The following is an 18315-nucleotide window of genomic DNA, read 5'->3' as shown; positions in this document are numbered from 1 at the left end:
CTGGCCTAAGGAACACGTCATGGTGGGGTGGGATGAGATGCCACCCATCCTGTGCTTGGCCCCACTCTGGCACACTAGTTATTTCCAGTACTACATCTTCACCCAAAAGTGTTAAGTTTGATGGACCAGTTGATTTGAAAATTGGCTAAACTGGCACGTGATGTTAACATGAATGACAAGGTGAGTCTCCAAAGCCACAGCTGCCAGGCTGTGCCGTGCCGTCTGCTGCATTTCTGCAGGACAAGCTGCTGATGTTCAGCTCCTGTGGAAACCTCTAATGGGAACCGTAGCCCCTAACACCTGTGATCTGAGTAGCAGACGTCAAGGGGCTTCTTGGGAGAAACAGAGATGTTGTTTACTTCCTAAAATGTTGCTCGCAGCCATTTCCAGTATTTCAGATAAGGACAGCAGGGGACTCTCGCCCTGAGAAGCCTCTGGGATTGTTTTAACGCGTATTTCGGAAACAGCCATCGCATTGTGCTGCTTTGCCAGCTGCGGTGCTGCCCCTTCCCATCCCCTTGCTTCATAGGGATGAAAGGAGACGCATTTCTCCTTTGTCGCACAGGGCACCAAGGGTGCCAGCACCTCCACAAAAGCACAGGGTTGAATAAAGAAACAAAAGTATATTTATGAACTGCTTGCAGATTTTCATAGCAGCACCCTCCTGCAGCCGGATTTGAAAAGATTCAGGTTCACCCTCAGCTCACTGAGGAAAATCGCATTCTCATGGCTGCACTGAAACATGACTCTTCATCTGGATCGTTGTGCCATTGGCTTATTTGCTTTGGTGGGCTGGTGTGGAAAATAAAGCCAGGCAAAATGAAGCTACCCTTAAAGGGAAGAGGAGAGCCGGGACACACCCCAAGTCAATGCTGTTATTCAAGAGAATCAACAACATTTTGCTCTTCCGTCAGCTCTCTGAGTACCATCAGCAATTTCCCTTTGGAGCGTGGTTGCTAGGAATTACACTAAGAATATTCTGCAGGTTAAATAACTGCAGGTTAAAATAAACCTGCAGCAACAACACAGAGGATTTTTGGGCACCAGCTTTTGTGTGGATGCTGACTCCAAGAAACTGAGTTGCACATCAGAACTGAGAAAATGGAACGGTTTGGGGACCTGATCCTTACCCTGTGTTAAATTACTCCATTTATCGGAGTAGGTAATTTCAGATTTACATCACCTGAAGACAGAGGTACACCAGGCCACAGGGGATGTCCCTCATGTCCCTCCCATCCTGGCTCTCCAGATGGAATAAGCAGAGGGAGGACAAGCTGTGGGGCAGGGGAAGGCGCCGCCTGCTCGGCTGTACCAGCACTGGGACGCAGCCGCAGCCTCCCAGGGCTCCTCGGCAGCTGCTCTGGTCCCGAACCCTCTCACTCAAGACACCTCGATCCCCTCCTTTGACCCCAGGCCAACACCCCGTAGAAGGTCCCGAGTGCCAGCGTGCTCTCCCAGACAGAGATTTTCATATCACTCTTTTTGCAGCAGCAGCTGCCTGCTCTGTGCCTCTCCACAGAGAGCCCAGCAGAGGCTCCTCTCCAGCAGCCTCCTGAGAAGGAGCCATCACCTCAGACACCCCAGCAGCTCCATACCTGTTGATCAGCGAGACGATGGCAGCAAACAGCTCTTCATAGAGACCTGCAGCCATCCCCTCCACGCACTCCACGCCTGTCAGCTTTGGCCCTGGCACAGCAGAAAAGAGCAGACAAAGCCGCGGGATTTATTTCCAGCCTGGTTCAGCCCAGATGAGTGGAGCTGGGAGCAGGGAGTTCCCTCACTCACGGGCGAGAAAACCCGCACGGCTCCCGGTATTGCTCCTGGTGATCGGGCAGCACAGAGCCGCCCACTGCCTTCCGCTCCTCTAGAGCCTATTCCTTACCATGTATCCAAGAAATAACACTATTGCCAAGTCAAAGGCCAGTTCTGCAAGTTCTTGCTTTTATCAGAATAACTTGCAGGGCCCTGGCTTTAATTCTGCCACCGAGGACGAGCTGGGTGTAGAAATGCTGTCCTTAAAGTCGGGTGACATCTCACACCCTCACACCACGTGCATGCTGGATCTGCTTCCATTAAATAGATCCATACATTAATTCGAGGTGTATAGCCCGGGTCCCTGCAGCACAACGCTGGTGTGGTTCCACTCACAAGCATGGGGGAAGGATGCCCACCCTGCTACCCTCCTGCTCTGGGGGTTTCCTCCACTTTTCTCCAGAGAGCTCTCACATCACTTATCTGCCCGGGTCATATTCTGAATTCACCTAACCTTCATGTGTGACAAGGAGTGACAGGCAAGGCCAGCCGTAGTGACAGAGCAGTTGATAATTAATTAATATGAACATACTTAAAGGGACCCCACTACTTGAAAATCAAAAGGCTCATTGCCTCTCCTGGCAGCATGCCCTCCGGAGCAGCACAGAGCTCAACACCTCCCAACGACCCATAAATAAAGGGGGTGCAGCCCGCGGTACCTGCCGGGCTCTCCTCCGGTGGGGGCAGCCCCCGGCCCCGCACCGCGACCTGCGCCAGGATCTGCTTCAGGTGGTGCTTGAAGACGGTGGTGCTGAGCTCCTCCAGGTCGCAGCCCAGCACCTCGGCCGCCGTGCTGGCACACTCGAACTTCATGAACTGCTTCCTGCCAACTGGAGAGGGGGACACGGCGGGGACAAAGGGCTCAGGAGGAGCCAGCCCGAGCAGAGCTGTGGGGCAGGCTCAGCCCTGCAGGCAAACTGCCGTGCCTGCTCCCACGTGCAACCCCCCAAAACTAAACAGAATAAAACAGAATCAAATCAAATTGGTCTGCTGCTTGTGGGGTGGGGTGGAGAGGCAGGGAGGGGACACTGCACCAGTGCACCCCAGTTTCTCTCCATCCCCCAGGACTGCTGGACCAGCCCTTCCCTTGCATCCCTACGGGCACGTTCAGACCAGGCTCTGCCCTTGCAGACCCGCTTGGAGCAACAACCCTGAGGCTCACGGCTGGGAAATGCCCTTTTGGCAAAGAGCTGGTCTGGCAAAGCAGACAGGAGCCGTGCAGGGGGCAGGGAGGGGACCACTGGTCCCCAGCAGCACTGGGGTGCTTGGCTGAGAGGATGCAAACCAGCTCTAAACCAGCCCACAAGGAGAGTCTGAGCATCACCTCACTGCCCATCTGCACAGCATCACCAACTGAATGGAAAAGCTTTTTCTTCCTCCAAGTCCCTCTGCCTGCACCTGCCATCCTTTCTCCTCAGGGACATCTTCCGGGCCTCTCTCTCGCACCGGCCCCGCTCTCGGTGGCTGCCTGGCTCCTGCGGTGTGCGGGACGTGGGGTTGCCCACCCTGCACACTCTCCTGTTAACGGCAGGTGCCAGGATTTTCTCGGCTTTGCATGATGCTTATAATATTAAAGGCTGTCTGGCTTGAGAGAAGTTGACAAATTTGTCCCTTGGGCAATCATTTAGCGTAAGAGGACCTTATTTTTTATTTAGTTAGAAGATAGTTCAAAACTTTAAGGATCTCAAACCAATGCTTTTGAACCTATTTTCCCTGCTTTAGTGCTCCGCAGGTGCTCAGAGCATCCCACCTGCCCAGTGAGCCAGGCAGAGATGCTCCAAGGAGTTGTATTGAGGCAATTCAGAGCATTTCAGGAACAAGGACCACGCCACCCACACAGGCTGCCGCTGCCAGCGCAGCATCAGTAACATTGTGCATCCCAACAGCTCCAGTGGAGCAAACCAGCAGATAAGTTTATGGAAACTGATGGGATTACGAACCAACCCCACCAAATCCCAGCTCACCATTTCCCAGCCCCAGCAGCGTTTGCTGTCCTATCAGCTCGAGAGCTGCGTTCCTCCCAGCGCTGTCAGCAAACAGGGCTGACACGCGTTATTTATGTGCAGAAATAGCAATTCTAGCTTAATGTTTAAAATCAATAGGGAAGCAACCTGCAGAATAAATCCTTCCGGGAAGGGAAGCTGCCACGGAGGCAAAAGCCGGAGGGGTGCAGCTTCACAGCACACCCACGAGAGCCATGCCCCCTTCCCCCTTCCCTTCGATCTTTTCCCATTATTTTTTATTCTGACTGAAGGAGTCCAACATCAAGGGCTGTGGTGGAACAAACAGAAGAATTGCCTCAAAAATCCTGCTTTGATTTATTTTTGTTTTCACTTGTTTTTGTCTGATCTGGCTGGACAGAGGCTGATCCCCATCAGACAGAAGATCTCTGCATGCTGTGGCACCCCAAGTCAGCTGCTCCAGCATCCCAAATCAGCCCCTCCAGCATCCCACACTGACCATTCCAGCATCCCATGCCAACCACTCCAGCATCCCTCACCAACCACTCCAGCATCCCCAGGACAAGCGAGGACTCCACTCAGCCCAACCTGTCGCAGCACAAACTCTCCCCAACAGAGCAATTGCAAGTGGGGAAACCATCCAAGCGCCCCGCGCTGCTTCAGCATGGTAGACGTCCTGCTGCTCCAAGCAGAGGGATGCAGGTCCACATTTCATGCCTCCACAAATCCAAACCACCACTATCTGACCGGCACGGGGCGTGGGAGGCTGGTGTGACACTGCCCAATGTGCCGGTACCCCTGACACACTCCTTACCCCAGCAGTGCTCCCCAAATTGCACCCTCGCAGTGAGCAGCTGCTGTGTACTGAGTGAGTGAGCCTGGGGGCACGGCTGCTCCTGCAAACCCCGCTGTGTCCGCGGCTTTGCCGAGCTGCAATCTGCCCTCCCCGCAGCCCCCCCGGGAGCGCCCAGGCACCATTTCACACTTCATAAAATATAAACAGCGGCAGTGGCGTGCAGCCTCCTGGGTGCAATGTGACCGCTGTAAAACACACTAGCTTTAACTCCTAAAAGATAATTACTTCGGCCCATTTAATATTTAAGAGAAGCGACAGGAAAATACAGGGTCAGCACCAGCTTCATCTCGCTTGCATGCCCACGCGTGCTGCCTGGGCAGCAGCTGGGTTTCTGTCTTTTATTTCAATTTGGGAAGCGCAGGGAGCAGTAAGGATGCTTGGGGGAACTGGACCCTGTCCTCGTCCCCATCCCAGCCCTGCCCAACCCATGCTGCTACCTGCGAGCTGCCGGGACGGGGCACTCAGCATCACCACGAGCCCCACCCCGTGCAAGCTGCAGCCCCGTTCATCTGCCTTCTCGAGCGCCCAGGCTGCGCAGGGCACATCTTGCTAGCCTACCCTTTTTCTTCCACTTAGTTTGTCATTAAAATGCTTGGACTGCTAATGGGACGAATAAAAAAACCCATTTCTTTGTCTTTATTACCCTGGGAGGGGACAGGGAAAGAGAGGAGGCTCCTTCTGCCTTGAATGGGTAATTTATTTGTCCTGCACTAAATTCTCCAGTCTATTCTCTGTTGACCCACTGCCTGATGTATGACATATTAAAGCCTATATATAACAACGGGAAGAGCTGTGTAATAGCATGATTAAAGAAATCTGCCATTCTGGCTGCATTTCCCCAACTGTTTGTAATAAAGATGTCAGAGCACTGAACAGATAGTGCCATAACTCGGCATGTCGGGAGAGAGCCCGCCCAGCCCGGGGGCTGTATGGGGGGTCATAAAAACATCAACATCAGCAGGAACCCCCGAGCCAGCCCCCTCCAGCCTCCGGCAGCAGCAGCCAGGCTCCAGCCTGGACTCCGGCTGCTCACGGTGTTTTCTGCTCCTGTTGAACCAAGATCCAGCCCCTGGAGCCCGTGTCACCTTGGTTTAGGTTCTTTCTCATGAAGCCATCAGTCTGCACCGGGGCAGAACTGTTGCTCCTGAGGGCTGCAACTCAAGGAGCACAGAAAGCCACCATCCTACAGAAAACGAACCTGGCAAAATCAGCCGTGCTTCCCTCTACAGCAAAAAAATCTGGTGCTGAAGAGCAAAAGGCTTTAACAGAGAGAGAGAAAAATTGGCAAGACTGAGAGGCCAGCCCTAATGCAATCCTTTCCAAGAATCATTCAGATGAAGGATGCAGGAAAGCAGAGAAGCACTTCCCAGCAGGAGCGACGTGCTTTTGCTCACCCGCAGCACAGAGCAACAGCAAAGCTGGTGATTTAAGTGCGCCCAAGGCCATCACTGGGCACAGCCCCGGGACATGCTCTGCAAAGGGAAAGCAAAGCTAAAACCAGGACAGATGCTCCCTGCACTGGTCCTCCTCCCTCCTCTTCACCTTTGGCGCCAGCACAGTCATCACAGCCGGTGCCAGGGAACACGGCACCATGAACACGAGCAGCAATGCCGGAGCTTTCCTTGCAAACCCCCATCTCCCGTGTTTCCAGGAATCCCGGGGAAAGGAGGGGCTGCAGCGAGCAAACTGCAAAGGCTTGCACTCCAGTACCCGAAAACTTTGCAAGGGCAAGCTGCCAGGAGAGGAATGATTAGCACAGGGATTTGCAATGATGCTTTATGCAATTTATTGCTCATCCCCCCGCCCACTGCTCCTGTCCCACTCGCAGCCCCCATGGTACTGCAGCCCTACTGCCCACTGCGCTGCAGCCGCCCCCGCAATTTGTCCTGTCCAACAGTGACCACCCCGTGGACAGGTGTGTATGTCACAGAAGGGAAACTCTGGCTCAGCGCTAATTACAGATACACTGTTCCCTGCTCCTTTTAGCAACAGGCAGCAATAAAAAATTAGGGTAAATCTGGGCACCAAGCTTGGGTAGAACTACAAAGGAAGTGTCATTTCCACATCAGTTAAGGAAAGGTCAATACATCTCTGAGGCTGTAAAACAGCAGCGATAATGCAGGTTTAAGGCTTTTTTCTCAGCTCTGGTGGAAAAGCAGTAAGTCACCCAAGTCTGCTCCTGGTTGACATCTGCGCTCAGGAAGCTGCATAATTAATGCCCGTTGGATCCTGCCAGGTGCTCTCCCTCTGACGGTTTGATGGACGGCCCCACTGCTGTCCTTGGCTAAATGGCTCCAGCCCTTCGGGAAACTTTCCATTCCATGGAGCCAAAAGGGTGTTTAAGAGGGTTTCATCTGGCTGCTCCTGCCTGCAGACCCTGCAGAGCCACGGCACCGTGCACCTGCATGGGGAACCCTGCTCTCTCCTGCTCCCCCCAGCATGATCCCAGCCCAGCTCATAAACCGCTCTGTGCCTCAGTTTCCCAAACAGGGCTGCTCACCCTCCTGCCTCCCACGGGCGTGATGCTGCAGCACCGGGGCTGAGTGGGACCCAGCTGGAGCACCACGGGCACTCACACCCTGCTACATGCTGAGGCTCTTCCACACGGGACCCCAAAAGGCGCCTTGCGTGCCCCCATCCCTCTGCCGTCAGGGATGCTGCTGCGTGAGATGATCCCCATCCATAAGGGGATGCAGGAGGGCAGCTCGATGCAGGATGCTGCCCTGGCACTGTGACCTCGGTTTGGGGGTGCTCAGAACATCCCTGCCCTGAGCAGCAGCTCCAGCCCTCCCTGCACTTCTGCCCTTATGGTTTTTCTCCATCCAAGGAGTTCAGGCTGCTGGTTTTGCAGCCTCTGCCCAGTACCCAGAGGGGAATTCGGCACCTGGGGGGACCCACACTGGGCTCCTGGCCACGGCACATGCCCACCTGCGGCACCATGGGGATTTCAGCAACTCGCAGCCACTGGAAACCTGGTCGCCTCTACTAAAGGTGCACGGTGGGAAACTCACAGCAAGCAAGGAGCTGCGAGGCTTTATTTTTATCACAGTCAGCAAAACGGACGTCTTGAGAGCGAGCTGAATGCCGACCCCCTGCTGTGCCCAAAACCTCCTTCCCGGTTAAAGAGGCAATGAATAAATGAAAATATGTAATATTCTGCAGCCCACAGAGGGGACTGGAAGCACTTAGGTGAATGGGTACCTTGGATGCCCCGCTGGCCTCTGGCTGTCGGGCTGCTTTCCCACAAAAAGAGCCGCTCTAAAGGCAACAGGAGACGCTGGCACCAGGACAGAGCAGGCTTTTGAAATTCAACCTTTTCTTCTCACTATTTTTCTAGCTGCACATGTATTTTCCACTCTCAGCCAGAGAGAGGTGGTGCTATTCTCTCCTGTTTCCCTCCTGGGCAAACTGAATTTGTGACAAGGTGATAGCCATCGGCAGGAGGAAAAAAAGCTGCATCTGAGCTATGCAGGGACGGCAGCCGGAGCACGGCACATGCTGGGGCCGCAGCGGTGGGGACGGCGGCTCTGCTCCTGAATGCCAGCGAAAAACCAGCGCTGAGGCTCTCTTTGGTGAGATTTCAAGGAGATGGTTTTGAATATACAATTTCAAAGTGCATGAAAGGGGCAGGGAAGAGCTGGCTATCAGGAGGCAGGTTTAACCACATTAAAAGAGTCATCGCCCCCACTGAGACTTTTGCTCCATCCCGCTTTGATCCATTTTTTATCCGTATTTCCTTTCATTTCTCCCCTTTTGTTGAAGCCTGACGGGGGAATCAATACCAGCGAGTGATGCTGAGACATGGTCTGGTTGTTAATCCTGCACCCGAGTCTGCTCCGAAGCCACAGCCCTGCCTGGGCCCGTTGACATCCCTATTCATACTGAAGAATTGCGACAAGACTGTTGAATATAGCACTCGATTCACTTCTAGACGGACTTGCAGGATGCTTGGGACAGAATATTCAGTAAGTTTGAGCACAGCAGCTCAGCCCACCCAGGAAACTCTCCTTGACCAACACAGAAACCGTCCCCGGAGCTGCCTGGGAGCTGGTCACTCTTAAAGTGGGATAGCGCCTCCAGCATCTACCCTCCTGAAAACTCCTGAGGCAGAAGGAATTCCATTTTTGTGCCAAGAGCCTTATCCTACACTTCAGTCTGAGACAGCAAGTTCATTTTTTTTAAAGTTGGAAGGGCATTAGGGGAGATGGAGGTGGGGAAAGAGAACAAGAGACAGAAGGAGAAAGAGAACTCGCTGTAAGTGCAGACAGCATTCATCCTTTTAAAATAATTAATAAATGATTAATGGCATAAATTACCATAAGATGTGTTATGACATGTTGCAGAGACATTTATAAATGTCTATGGCTTAGTTTATAGCAGCCTTTATGCAGCTCTCATAAATTGAAGTGTGTAAATCAATGTGGCTGTCTCTAAAATGGGTTAGAGCACATCTTAAAATAATTTATAAGGGATAAGGCAATTTCTATATGCTTGTATTAACAAAGTCTTTATAAATAAAATCTTCATCCAGACTCATCCTATTATAATTCAGTTATTGTATGAGGTACTCAAGAGATGATAAAATTATTGCTACCTGAAGCTGTCCCTTTGCAGTGTCATTGGGGACAATGTGCCGACACGAGTTACCTCCCCTGGTCCTTCCCAAAGAGCTGGCACAAGGTGACACCGTGCAGCCCCTGTCCTGTCTGCACGTGGCCAGGGGACAGATCCGCTCGGAAGCCCCTGGGGGGCCAAACACCAACACAGAGCATCACTCAGCTCTTCCACGGGCAACAAAGTGCTCAGAGCCACCCAGGCTCCAGCCAAGCATCACATGGTGAGCAGCATATCGTGTGAGCCCAGCAGCGGTCACCACTGGGACGTGCTCTCTCGCCCTCCCCTAACCCCAGCACTGACACAAGCTACAGGGAGAGGCAGGAGCTCCCGTACCTTTGCAGGCGCCGGCAGTTCCTAGGTGGTAGATGCCGGCTAAGACGCGCCAGATGGCCGCCTGCTCCTCCGCCGTGATGCCCAGTGTGGCCATGGCAGCCCGGAGCTGGGCGAACGCCGCTGAGGCTTTCTGCTTCTCTTCGGGCTGTGGGAGAAAGAGCCGGAGGGGAAACATCACCACCTCTGCCAGAGCATCGCGGGTGCTGGGGAGAGGGGACAGACGGGTACACATGTGGGGAGTGCAAAAGGATGTGTGAAAACCACATAGCCAGCAAGGAAAAGACAATAAGGGGACCTTAGGGACAGGCTGGACAGCACAGAGGGGAAGACCCTGTCAGGTTCCTCAAGAGCCTGGTGGTAGGAACAAGCCAGGGTACATCTTCTCATCATGCAGCTAACCATAATCCCCGCTTTGGGAGTGCCTGCAGTGACATTAAGCAGCAGCTCAAGATTGACACTTGATGTCTTCTCACTCCGGCATTTCTCCCTACCTTTGCAAATGGCTTCATCCCGAAGGAATTGCTCTCTGACACCTGATGCAAGTGCAGCATCGTCCTGCAAGCAGTGACAGAAAATGAGACTCAAGCTCCCTCCCTGCCCCACACTCCCCAACCTCCCCTGCCCTCCCCTCAGGCAGCATCTCTGACACCCAGGGAGCCCTTTTGCCTTTATAGTGACATCCGAGTAGCCTCGCTGGGAACAGCTCCCGTGGTTCTGCCCTGGGCAGGAGGACAGAGCTGACACCAGACGCAGCAGGACCCTTAGCCCGGGGCAGCCCAGGGATGTGCAGCTTGTGGGGAAAGCCAGAAGCAAGCAGGAAAAGGCACCATTACCTCATCTGATCAGCCCAATTTCAGTTTTAGTCATGGGGCAAAAAAAGCACCAAAATGCCCCTGTTTCCTGGAAAATCTCTAAATGTATAAAAATCGCTGCAGCCACTAGTGTGATCACCCTGACAACCTCCTCCTTATCAGAGAGGTCTCAAAAACTATGTTGCTGGAGCAAGATTAGGTATTAATCACAGGGGACCCCCTCGGCAGTGGGGGTATCCGTCAGCGGAGCCAGCCGGTGCCGCAGGAGCCGCGCACCCACCTGTGTGCTGCATCCAGCCCCGCCAGCATCAGGGGGAAGATGTTGAAGTTGCTTTCTCCGGGGGGCTGCTGGGCGACGCGGCACCTCTCCAGGAGCAGGGTCTGGGGGGGAGCAGAGCAGGCGTGAGCGCAGCCCCCCATGTGTGGGCAGGTGGCCGGTGTGCAAGGTGTCCAGGTCTGGCCCTCACAGAGACGCCACCGTCTCTAGATAAGCCAATGCCTGGGTTTTTGAGACAAGCCTGGATCTGCCTCCAGCCTTGTTGAGGTTGTTCAGTGCCAGCAGTGACACCAGGAATGAGGCTCTGCTGAGCCAGGACCCCCTCAGTTGTCCCATCCTCCCATGAGCATCCCAGGATGGTACCCGTGGTCCAGAGAACGAATGCTCCCAGGGGCACGTTCCCACTCCTGGACAAGGATGGCCACGCCGTGCCCAGGGTGGGGAGGACAGCAATGGGGCAGCCATGGGGAGCCCTGGTGTTGCCCAAGACACCGGCTCAAGCCCCCTCCTCTGTCAGACAAGGCTCAGGGGAATGGGCAGCTCTGATTAAAGTGCCTTTGCCTAACAGCCCTGATGGCGATAAAAGCCCTCAGGTGCCTCTGCTCACAGCTGATGTGTGAGGTGCTGCTAATGAAATGCTGAATTATACATTTCCTCATAAACTTTTCATTCCAGAGCTGTTCTGCAGTCCCTGCCAGGGGAGGGGGTGATGGAGACCCTGCCACACTGCTGACAGAGCTCCTGCTCAGCTGCAGTTTGGGGCACCTTTGGTCCAGAAGCAGAGCATCGCTCCTCTTGTGCCCAGCCTGGCTGGGAATGTGGCGCAGGGGCTGCTGACCCCCGGGTTCAGCCACAGCCCTCCCGTCTCACCAGGTACCTGGAGGTGAGCAGCGGTGATCCGGCCATTGGCGCTGAAATCCAGGGACAGGACCATGGAGAAGCGTGTGGAGCTGCTGCTGTGGCCAGTGGTCACTGACCCAAAGGCTCCCAGGACTGTGAACATCGCCTGGATCTTCTCCACTGCAAAACCAGCACCAGCAGCACCCTGAGCCTCCCTGCAACAGCTGCAGCTCCGCAACACTCCAGTGTCACCAGGAGCAAACCAAACCCCGTCACTGCTGCACCTACACAGCCTCGGGGCTACAAACAGGCGCAGAAGGAGCTTCCCCTCCCAGCTGCACCTCTTCCCAGGGTCTGTCCCAGTGCACAGGGACCCACAGCACCAGCTGGGCATGGGGTTAGCACCTTGCAATGCAAGAGCATGTGTGTGCTGGCCAGGGTACATGTACCACCCTGCTCCAAGCCATTCAACAGCCCTTTGCCAAGTGCATGGTGTACCCAGACTCGCCTGGACCTCCGAAATCCAAACCTGCCCTCTAAAGCTACAGATTGCTTCACAGCGCTTCCTCTCACATCACTGGTAACTTGATCACATTGGAAAAGTGCTGCCCCAAGCATGCAAGTAATTCCCTTCTGGTGCTTACTCGGGTGTTTATCAAAATAGCAAAGCTGTTGGGTCTGGGACGAGTGAGAGGCAGTGGCACTTGCAGCCCTGCAGCTCACCTGCCTGCCCTGCTGCAGCCCCATGCTACACTTGCACAGCCTCACCGAGCCATCCCAATGGGGCACAAATCAGCCCAGGAATGAGCCAAATGAAGACATTGGATGGAAACTGTATCACCTTTGCATTTGTGTGCACTGACTGCCCAGCGCCAAGCAGCCTGCAGCCCCAGTGCTCGCTGCATCCCTGCCCATGCTTGGAGCTTGCAGTGGCCACCCAGCCCCGTACCTGACACGATGCCATCCAGGCTGCCTGCTGTGCCCACCAGGTACTCCAGGGCGCTCTGGCAGCACGTGGTCTTCCCAGCCCCGCTGCGTCCCAGGGGCACGATGGCCTGGTCCTGCCGCTGCAGCAGCAGGTTCCTGTAGGCTCTCTGTGCTACCGAGCAGATGTGCGGGGACATGCTGTCCCGCTTCCCCTTGAATGCCTGCAGGCAGGGAGAGAGTGGGATAGCACATCCCAAAACAGGCTCCTTGTAGAGAAAATCCTGAAGACGCATCACGCTCGGGGTGATGGTTTCTCTCTAGGGTGCAGAACTCCCTGAGGTTCCCAGGGGAAGGGGAAATGCTGCCCAGCACAGCCAGCCCAGCACTGGGGAGAGGGTTGGAGACTGGCCCAGGGAACCCCCAGCAGTACCCACTTTGGCCTGGCTATGAGCAAGAGTTCTGCCAAGCACCAGCCCAGTCCTGTTCTCTCTCCAGCCCCAGCACCCCTGCACCGCTCAGGGACTGCAGACGCAGCAACACAGCAATTTTCTCCTGGAAACCACGAAAAGTTCAGTGCTGGGAGCAGTGCCCACCTGAAAGCATCCCCAGACCCGAGCATCCCTGGTCCCAAGTGTCCCCAGAGCATCCCCAGCCCTGAGCATCCCCGGCCTCAAGTGTCCCCAGCGCATCGGCCGTGCTGTGACAGTCGCACGGTGCCATCTGCCGGCCCCACAGCGCCCAGCGCCCTCTGCCACTGTCCCTGTGGGGGTTGGTGACCGCTTCCCAAGGGAGGTCCCAGCCACCCCACAGCCCCCGCGCTCACCTTCCCTGCGCTGCTGGTGGTCGCAAAGCTGGGCCTGATGGCCACCAGGCTGGGCCCGGCATGGGTGCAGGGCAGGCGGGCACGGTACCGCTGCTGCAGCGTGTGCATGGCGCTGCACTCGTTGAGGCTGAGGAGGGCGGCCAGATCCTCGGTGTAATCCAGGCTGGGGGGGTTGGTCTGCAGGAAGAGAGCCAGAGTCCCCCCTGGGCTCTACCATCACTGCACGGACTGTGCTGGACCCCACCAGCATCCCGGACCCAGTGACGGGCTGCCCAGGTCCCATCCTGCCCAGCACCGCCAGTGCTGTGGGCAGGGCTCCCATCCCCACGCCAGCCAAAGCGCGGAGGGGGCTCACCCGCTGCACGCTGTCCTCGTCCACCTCGGTGACACTGCCATCCTCCCGGCGCACCCGCAGCCTCCCCGCTGGCAGCTCAGGTGTCCCCACATCTGGCTTCAGCTGCGTGGCTGCAAGAAGAGGATGATGAGTCCCTGCTGCACGGCATGGCCATGGCACTGTGCCGGAGCAGCACCCGATGCCAACCCCACTCCTGACCCCCAGCCAGGCTGCAGACAGCTCGCATCTTCAGTGCTGGGAGGCGAGAGCACAGGAAAGCAAGTTACCAAGCGTGTATCCGTCCTGCTGGATGAGCCAGACCTTCTCTGCTTCGTACCAAACATCCCTTGGAGCCTGTGGGGAGGAGAGAGAGGAATGGTGAAGGAACCGGCAGAAAACTGAGCTGGACAAACTGCACCTGCCCCATGGACGGCAACACCTCCAGCCGGAACCCTGCCCCTCCTCTGCCCACCCGGCACCTTCCCCCAGCCCCCGGCTGAGCCCATGCAAATGAAAAGAGCTGCATGAAACCAGAAAATTGCATCGATGCCCCAGGACACAGGGTAACAGCCCGGCAGGTCTGCGGACACATTACCTGGTCCTTGTCTGTGCTCTCGCCTGTCTCTTTGCCCTCTCCCGGTGCCTCTTTACCCTCTCCCGGCTCTTCCTTCACCTTCCCCACTTCCTTTGCCACATCTTCTGACTTTTCTTGGATCCCTCCTGGCTTCTCCTTGGGTCCCTCTGCCTTGTTCGCATTTTTTCCTGGCTTTCTGATTTCACTTGGCTCCTTCTTGCCACCTCCAACATCTTTCTTCATCTTCTCCAGCTCTTTCCTAACCAGCCCCGGCTCCCTCTTGGTTCTTGCCTTGGCTGGGGGCTGCTCGTGGTTGGAGGGTGCCCCCTTCTCCTTCTTGGTGCCCTCGGGGCCCGTCCCCTTGGCTGCGTCCCTCTCCTTCGCTGGGACTTCGCTGCAGCGCTGGGGGCCCTTGCTGGGTACAGGGGCCAGAGCTGGGGGGCTGCCCCCGGGGCGGGGGTCCCTGGGGCTCTTCTCCAGGCACGACGGCTTCGCTGCCTTGGGAGCCTCCAGGCGAGGGGTCTCCGCTGGTTTGGGGGCAGCCACTGCTGGGACAGGTGTGGGGGACAGGGTTTTGCTGGGGGTGGCCCCCGGTGCCACCCTCCCGGGTGGCAGCTCCTTGAGTGGCGGGGCTGGGACCCTGTCACCCCCCTGCCCTTCCACGTGCAGCCCGTTCTGCAGCAGCTGCTCCTTGCTGGCCACTTCTCCTCCAGTGACCGGGGCGTCCCCAGCTGGGCCCTCGCCGTCCTGCCCCACGAGCTGCCAACAAAAGAGAGGAGCTGGGACTGACAGGGACAGGGACAAGGACCTAACCCCACCCCTAAGAGCCGCAGCCCGTGCAGGATGCCCATGTCCAGCACAGCCCGGCAAACATGCAGCTCCGGCCCTGACCCGCTCGCTCCAGGGACAGTGATGGCTGCACATGGTTGCCTGGATCTGGCTGCATGGTTGCGGTGGGTGGCAGCATCTTCCTCCTCCTCCTCTTCCTCCTGCTCAGCCACATCCCACCCCTCCGCTCGTGTGCTGGGTCACAGGGATGCCCCACATGCTCCCCTTCCTGCGCTCAGGGACCTGAACCCCAGAGCCTTCTGCTCTGCCTAATTACTCGCCTTCCACTTAAGCAATTCAGGAACGGCAAGGTGCATTAATGAGGTCTCCAGCATTAATTGCTCGAGGCTGGTTACTGCAGCTCAGGGTGTGCAGCGAGCCCGAGCCTCACCATCCAGCCCAGCTCATGCAAAATAAAGCTCAGGCTCCCGGGGCCAGTGTCGTGGGGTCCTGCAGCCCCAGCCTCCAAGATGGGGGCTGGCAGCACCGCAGCAGCCCCGGCTGCTGCCTTGGCTAGGAACCGCTTTGGACTGGGTACGGACAGGGACACCCAGACAGTGCCAAGCAGGACACCCTGCACTGCATGGGGTTCGTCACCACTCACATCTTCTTTCGCACTTGCCTTGGTTTCCTTCTTCAGTTTTGCCGCCTTCGCCTCCTTCTCGGTCTCCCGCACGAGCTGCTTGATGAACCCCCCTGGGATGACCGACAGGAGCAGGGGCGGTGCGGACGGGGGCGGCCCCCGGTCCTCGTCCCGGATCTGTTTTGGGGAGCAGAGGCTGGGTTACGGGTCATGGCATGGGGACAGAAGCCCCAGTAAAGCCAGCGCCACGGGCATGGCAGCAGCACAAGCGCACAGGAGCATGGAACCAAGCACCAGGGCTCTGCTCTGCTGGGCACAGCCGCATCGTGCAGGTTGCCGGCGAGGCTGTGGGCTGCTGGCAAGCACCAGGCTGGCTTGGGAATGCTGTGACGAGCAGGAGGAGAAGCACCAAGAAGAAAAGCCCCGCAGAGAAGCGCTGAGGTTTCCACACACCACCGAGGGCCGGGCACTGCGGAGAGCCCACAGGCGCTGCCAGTTCTGCCCAGCGCCCGGCAGCTCCAGCACGGCCACGGGAGGAACCATCCTGGCTGCAGCAAGTGGTTCCTGTTGTCACCGCGGCCACATGCAGACCCGCTGCATGGCGGGCCCCAAGCCGAAACGCGGCCCCACATCCCGCAGCTCCCACAGCAAAGGGCTGTCCCGGCCATGCCATTGCACAGCAGTGCCAGCACCGAGCCCTGCAGACACCCACGAGTCTCGGCTCTGCAAGGAACCGCGTGCCCAGAACAGTGGCAAAATTGCTCAAACCAGAACGTTCAGGCTACAAAGGTGCCCGGAGCTGGCAAGGTTGGACATAGCAAGAGCAACGCGCGCAGGGAAGCGAGGAGATGGCGACCCGAGGCGTGCGGCAGGCTGGCTGCAGTGCGTCCCCCCGCCCGGCACGGAGCCCTTGGGCAGCTCGCAAGCATCCAGCCCTGGAACACCGCTGGTGCCACCCCAAACCGAGACTTTCCTTCTGCTCCCAGAGCGCCAGGCGTGAGGAGATGGCCATGCCGGCGGTGAGGAGGGACGATGCTGTACAGAGTACCGCGGGGCCACGCCAGGGACATGAGACAGAGAGAGAGAAGAGAGTTATAGCCAGGGGCTCCTGCCAGCACCAGGGCCGTGCCGGGGCTGGCAGCACCGTCACCTTGCCGGGCATTGCCCTGGGCTGAGCTCACAGCACTGGCTGGAGCGTGGCAGCTCGGGCATGGAGTGGACAGGGCGCCTGGCAGCACCGGGGAGGGCACGGCCATGTGCAGCCACTTCCAGCACCCAGCATGGTGAGGGGCACAGGGTGTCGGTGGCACTGGGACCTGCCCCGGGCTGGGTGGCACAGGGCAGCCGCGGGAGCCCGCTCGTGCCCCATTTTGGGCTGACCCCGGCTTCACCTGTCGAGATCATTCACGCACGGAGCGGGTCGGGGCTCGCTTGGCCCTGCCGCGCGCCGGCGGCCGCATCTCCTTGTACAGTAAAGGGCAGGAGCGGCCAGGAGCCGGCTGAGGAATGTCACTTGCCTTCTGGGGTGGCAGCCCCCGGCGCCACGTGCCCTCGCTCCCGTTGGGGACCAGCGCTGCCCGCACACTGTCCCCCCGGCCAGGGCTCTGTGGCCACAGGCAGAGCCAGCCCCGAGCCCGGGGGGGCCCACAGCAGGTGACCCCGCAGCCGCCAGCCGGAGCTGGATCCTCAGTCCCCGCTCTGCACACGGGGAAATCGAGGCACGGAGAAGGACGCACCTCAACCAAACACGCGGCACAGCAGGAACAAGGGCCGGGGGCCACCACCACCACCACCACCACCGCGGCTCCCCCGCAGGGAACGGGATGTGGCCCTGGTCCCCACACAGGAGCCACCCGGGACCCGCTGCCACCCCGGTGGGTGCCAAGAGCCAAGGCCATTGAGGAGTCCCTGGCCACCCTCCAGCACAGGGCAGGGCGCACTGTCCCCATCCCCACCACCGCTCTCCCAGGCACCTCTCCCGGCACAGGCCGGGGGCTGGAAGCCGCCCCCAGAGCCCGGGCTGCCGCTATCGCCATCCATTCCCACCTAAAAATAGCCCTCCCCGCCAAGGGGCCCCGGCCTGGCTGCCGGCACACCCACAAAGCTCCCTCCAGACCCCGACCCCCCAACCCCAAGACCCCCCAAGTGCCTGTACCTGGGCGGGGGCTGCGGGCCCACGGCGGCACCGGGCTCTGCCGCCGGTGTGGGACCCCGTGAGCTGGAGAGCGAAGGCGGCGTGTGGCAGCAGCGAGAGCCTCCCCCTGCCACCCCCCGCCGCGGCGGCAGCTGAGGTGACACATGTCACTGCTAAAAATACCCATGGCGGTGACACCGGGGCCTTGGCTGGGAGAGGCGGTGGCACCGCTGGGCCCTCCTGCTCCTTGTCCGCTCTGCGCCGCCCGGCACAGGCGTGTGTCACCCACACCCCCCCGGCACGCGTGTCTGTGCCCTCGGTGCACACATTTGCACCTGTAGAAGCGGGGGAACTGCTGCAGGGTGTCATGAGCCAGCCCAGGGCTGTTGCAAGAGGGGACCCCAGGCTGTCCCCAGCCCCCTGGCGCTGTGGGTCAGAGCTCCAGCACAGGGCTCCCGGCACACCCCGGCACCCCCCGCCAGCCCCAGCCCTCGCTGGGGAGGGACCTGAGCGCAGACCTCAAAATAGCCTCTGCTCGGTGGAAAGAAGAAGTCACGGCGGCGCTAACGCCAGCGTGGGCAGCAGCCAGCTGGGGCAGGTGGGG

The 18315-nt window shown here is 58.1% G+C and overlaps 1 protein-coding gene across 4 annotated transcripts in view; it reads right to left on the bottom strand.

Annotated features, from left to right (window-relative positions):
- MYO18B (myosin XVIIIB) overlaps positions 1–17873 on the bottom strand; it is a 61030-nt gene extending 43157 nt beyond the window's left edge. For 2 of the 4 annotated variants that reach the window (XM_065646132.1, XM_065646133.1), the window contains exons 1-14: positions 17733–17873; positions 16553–16645; positions 15599–15756; positions 14188–14925; positions 13880–13946; positions 13614–13723; positions 13259–13435; positions 12458–12656; positions 11546–11688; positions 10672–10772; positions 10071–10134; positions 9580–9724; positions 2472–2642; positions 1596–1686 (exon numbers count right to left, since the gene is read on the bottom strand). In XM_065646132.1, the coding sequence (XP_065502204.1) occupies positions 1596–1686; positions 2472–2642; positions 9580–9724; positions 10071–10134; positions 10672–10772; positions 11546–11688; positions 12458–12656; positions 13259–13435; positions 13614–13723; positions 13880–13946; positions 14188–14925; positions 15599–15756; positions 16553–16589 (2201 nt within the window). In that variant the 5' untranslated portion in view covers positions 16590–16645; positions 17733–17873. The remainder of the gene's footprint in view (positions 1–1595; positions 1687–2471; positions 2643–9579; positions 9725–10070; positions 10135–10671; positions 10773–11545; positions 11689–12457; positions 12657–13258; positions 13436–13613; positions 13724–13879; positions 13947–14187; positions 14926–15598; positions 15757–16552; positions 16646–17732) is intronic. The other 2 variants (XM_065646134.1, XM_065646135.1) reach the window with 2 other exon arrangements.
- Positions 17874–18315: the final 442 nt, after the last annotated feature.

The sequence above is a fragment of the Caloenas nicobarica genome, chromosome 16 (genome assembly GCF_036013445.1).
Source record: "Caloenas nicobarica isolate bCalNic1 chromosome 16, bCalNic1.hap1, whole genome shotgun sequence".
NCBI classification, from domain to species: Eukaryota; Metazoa; Chordata; class Aves; order Columbiformes; family Columbidae; genus Caloenas; species Caloenas nicobarica.
The sequence above is the reverse complement of the archived record's forward strand: the minus strand, read 5'-3'. Positions and strand labels throughout refer to the sequence as shown.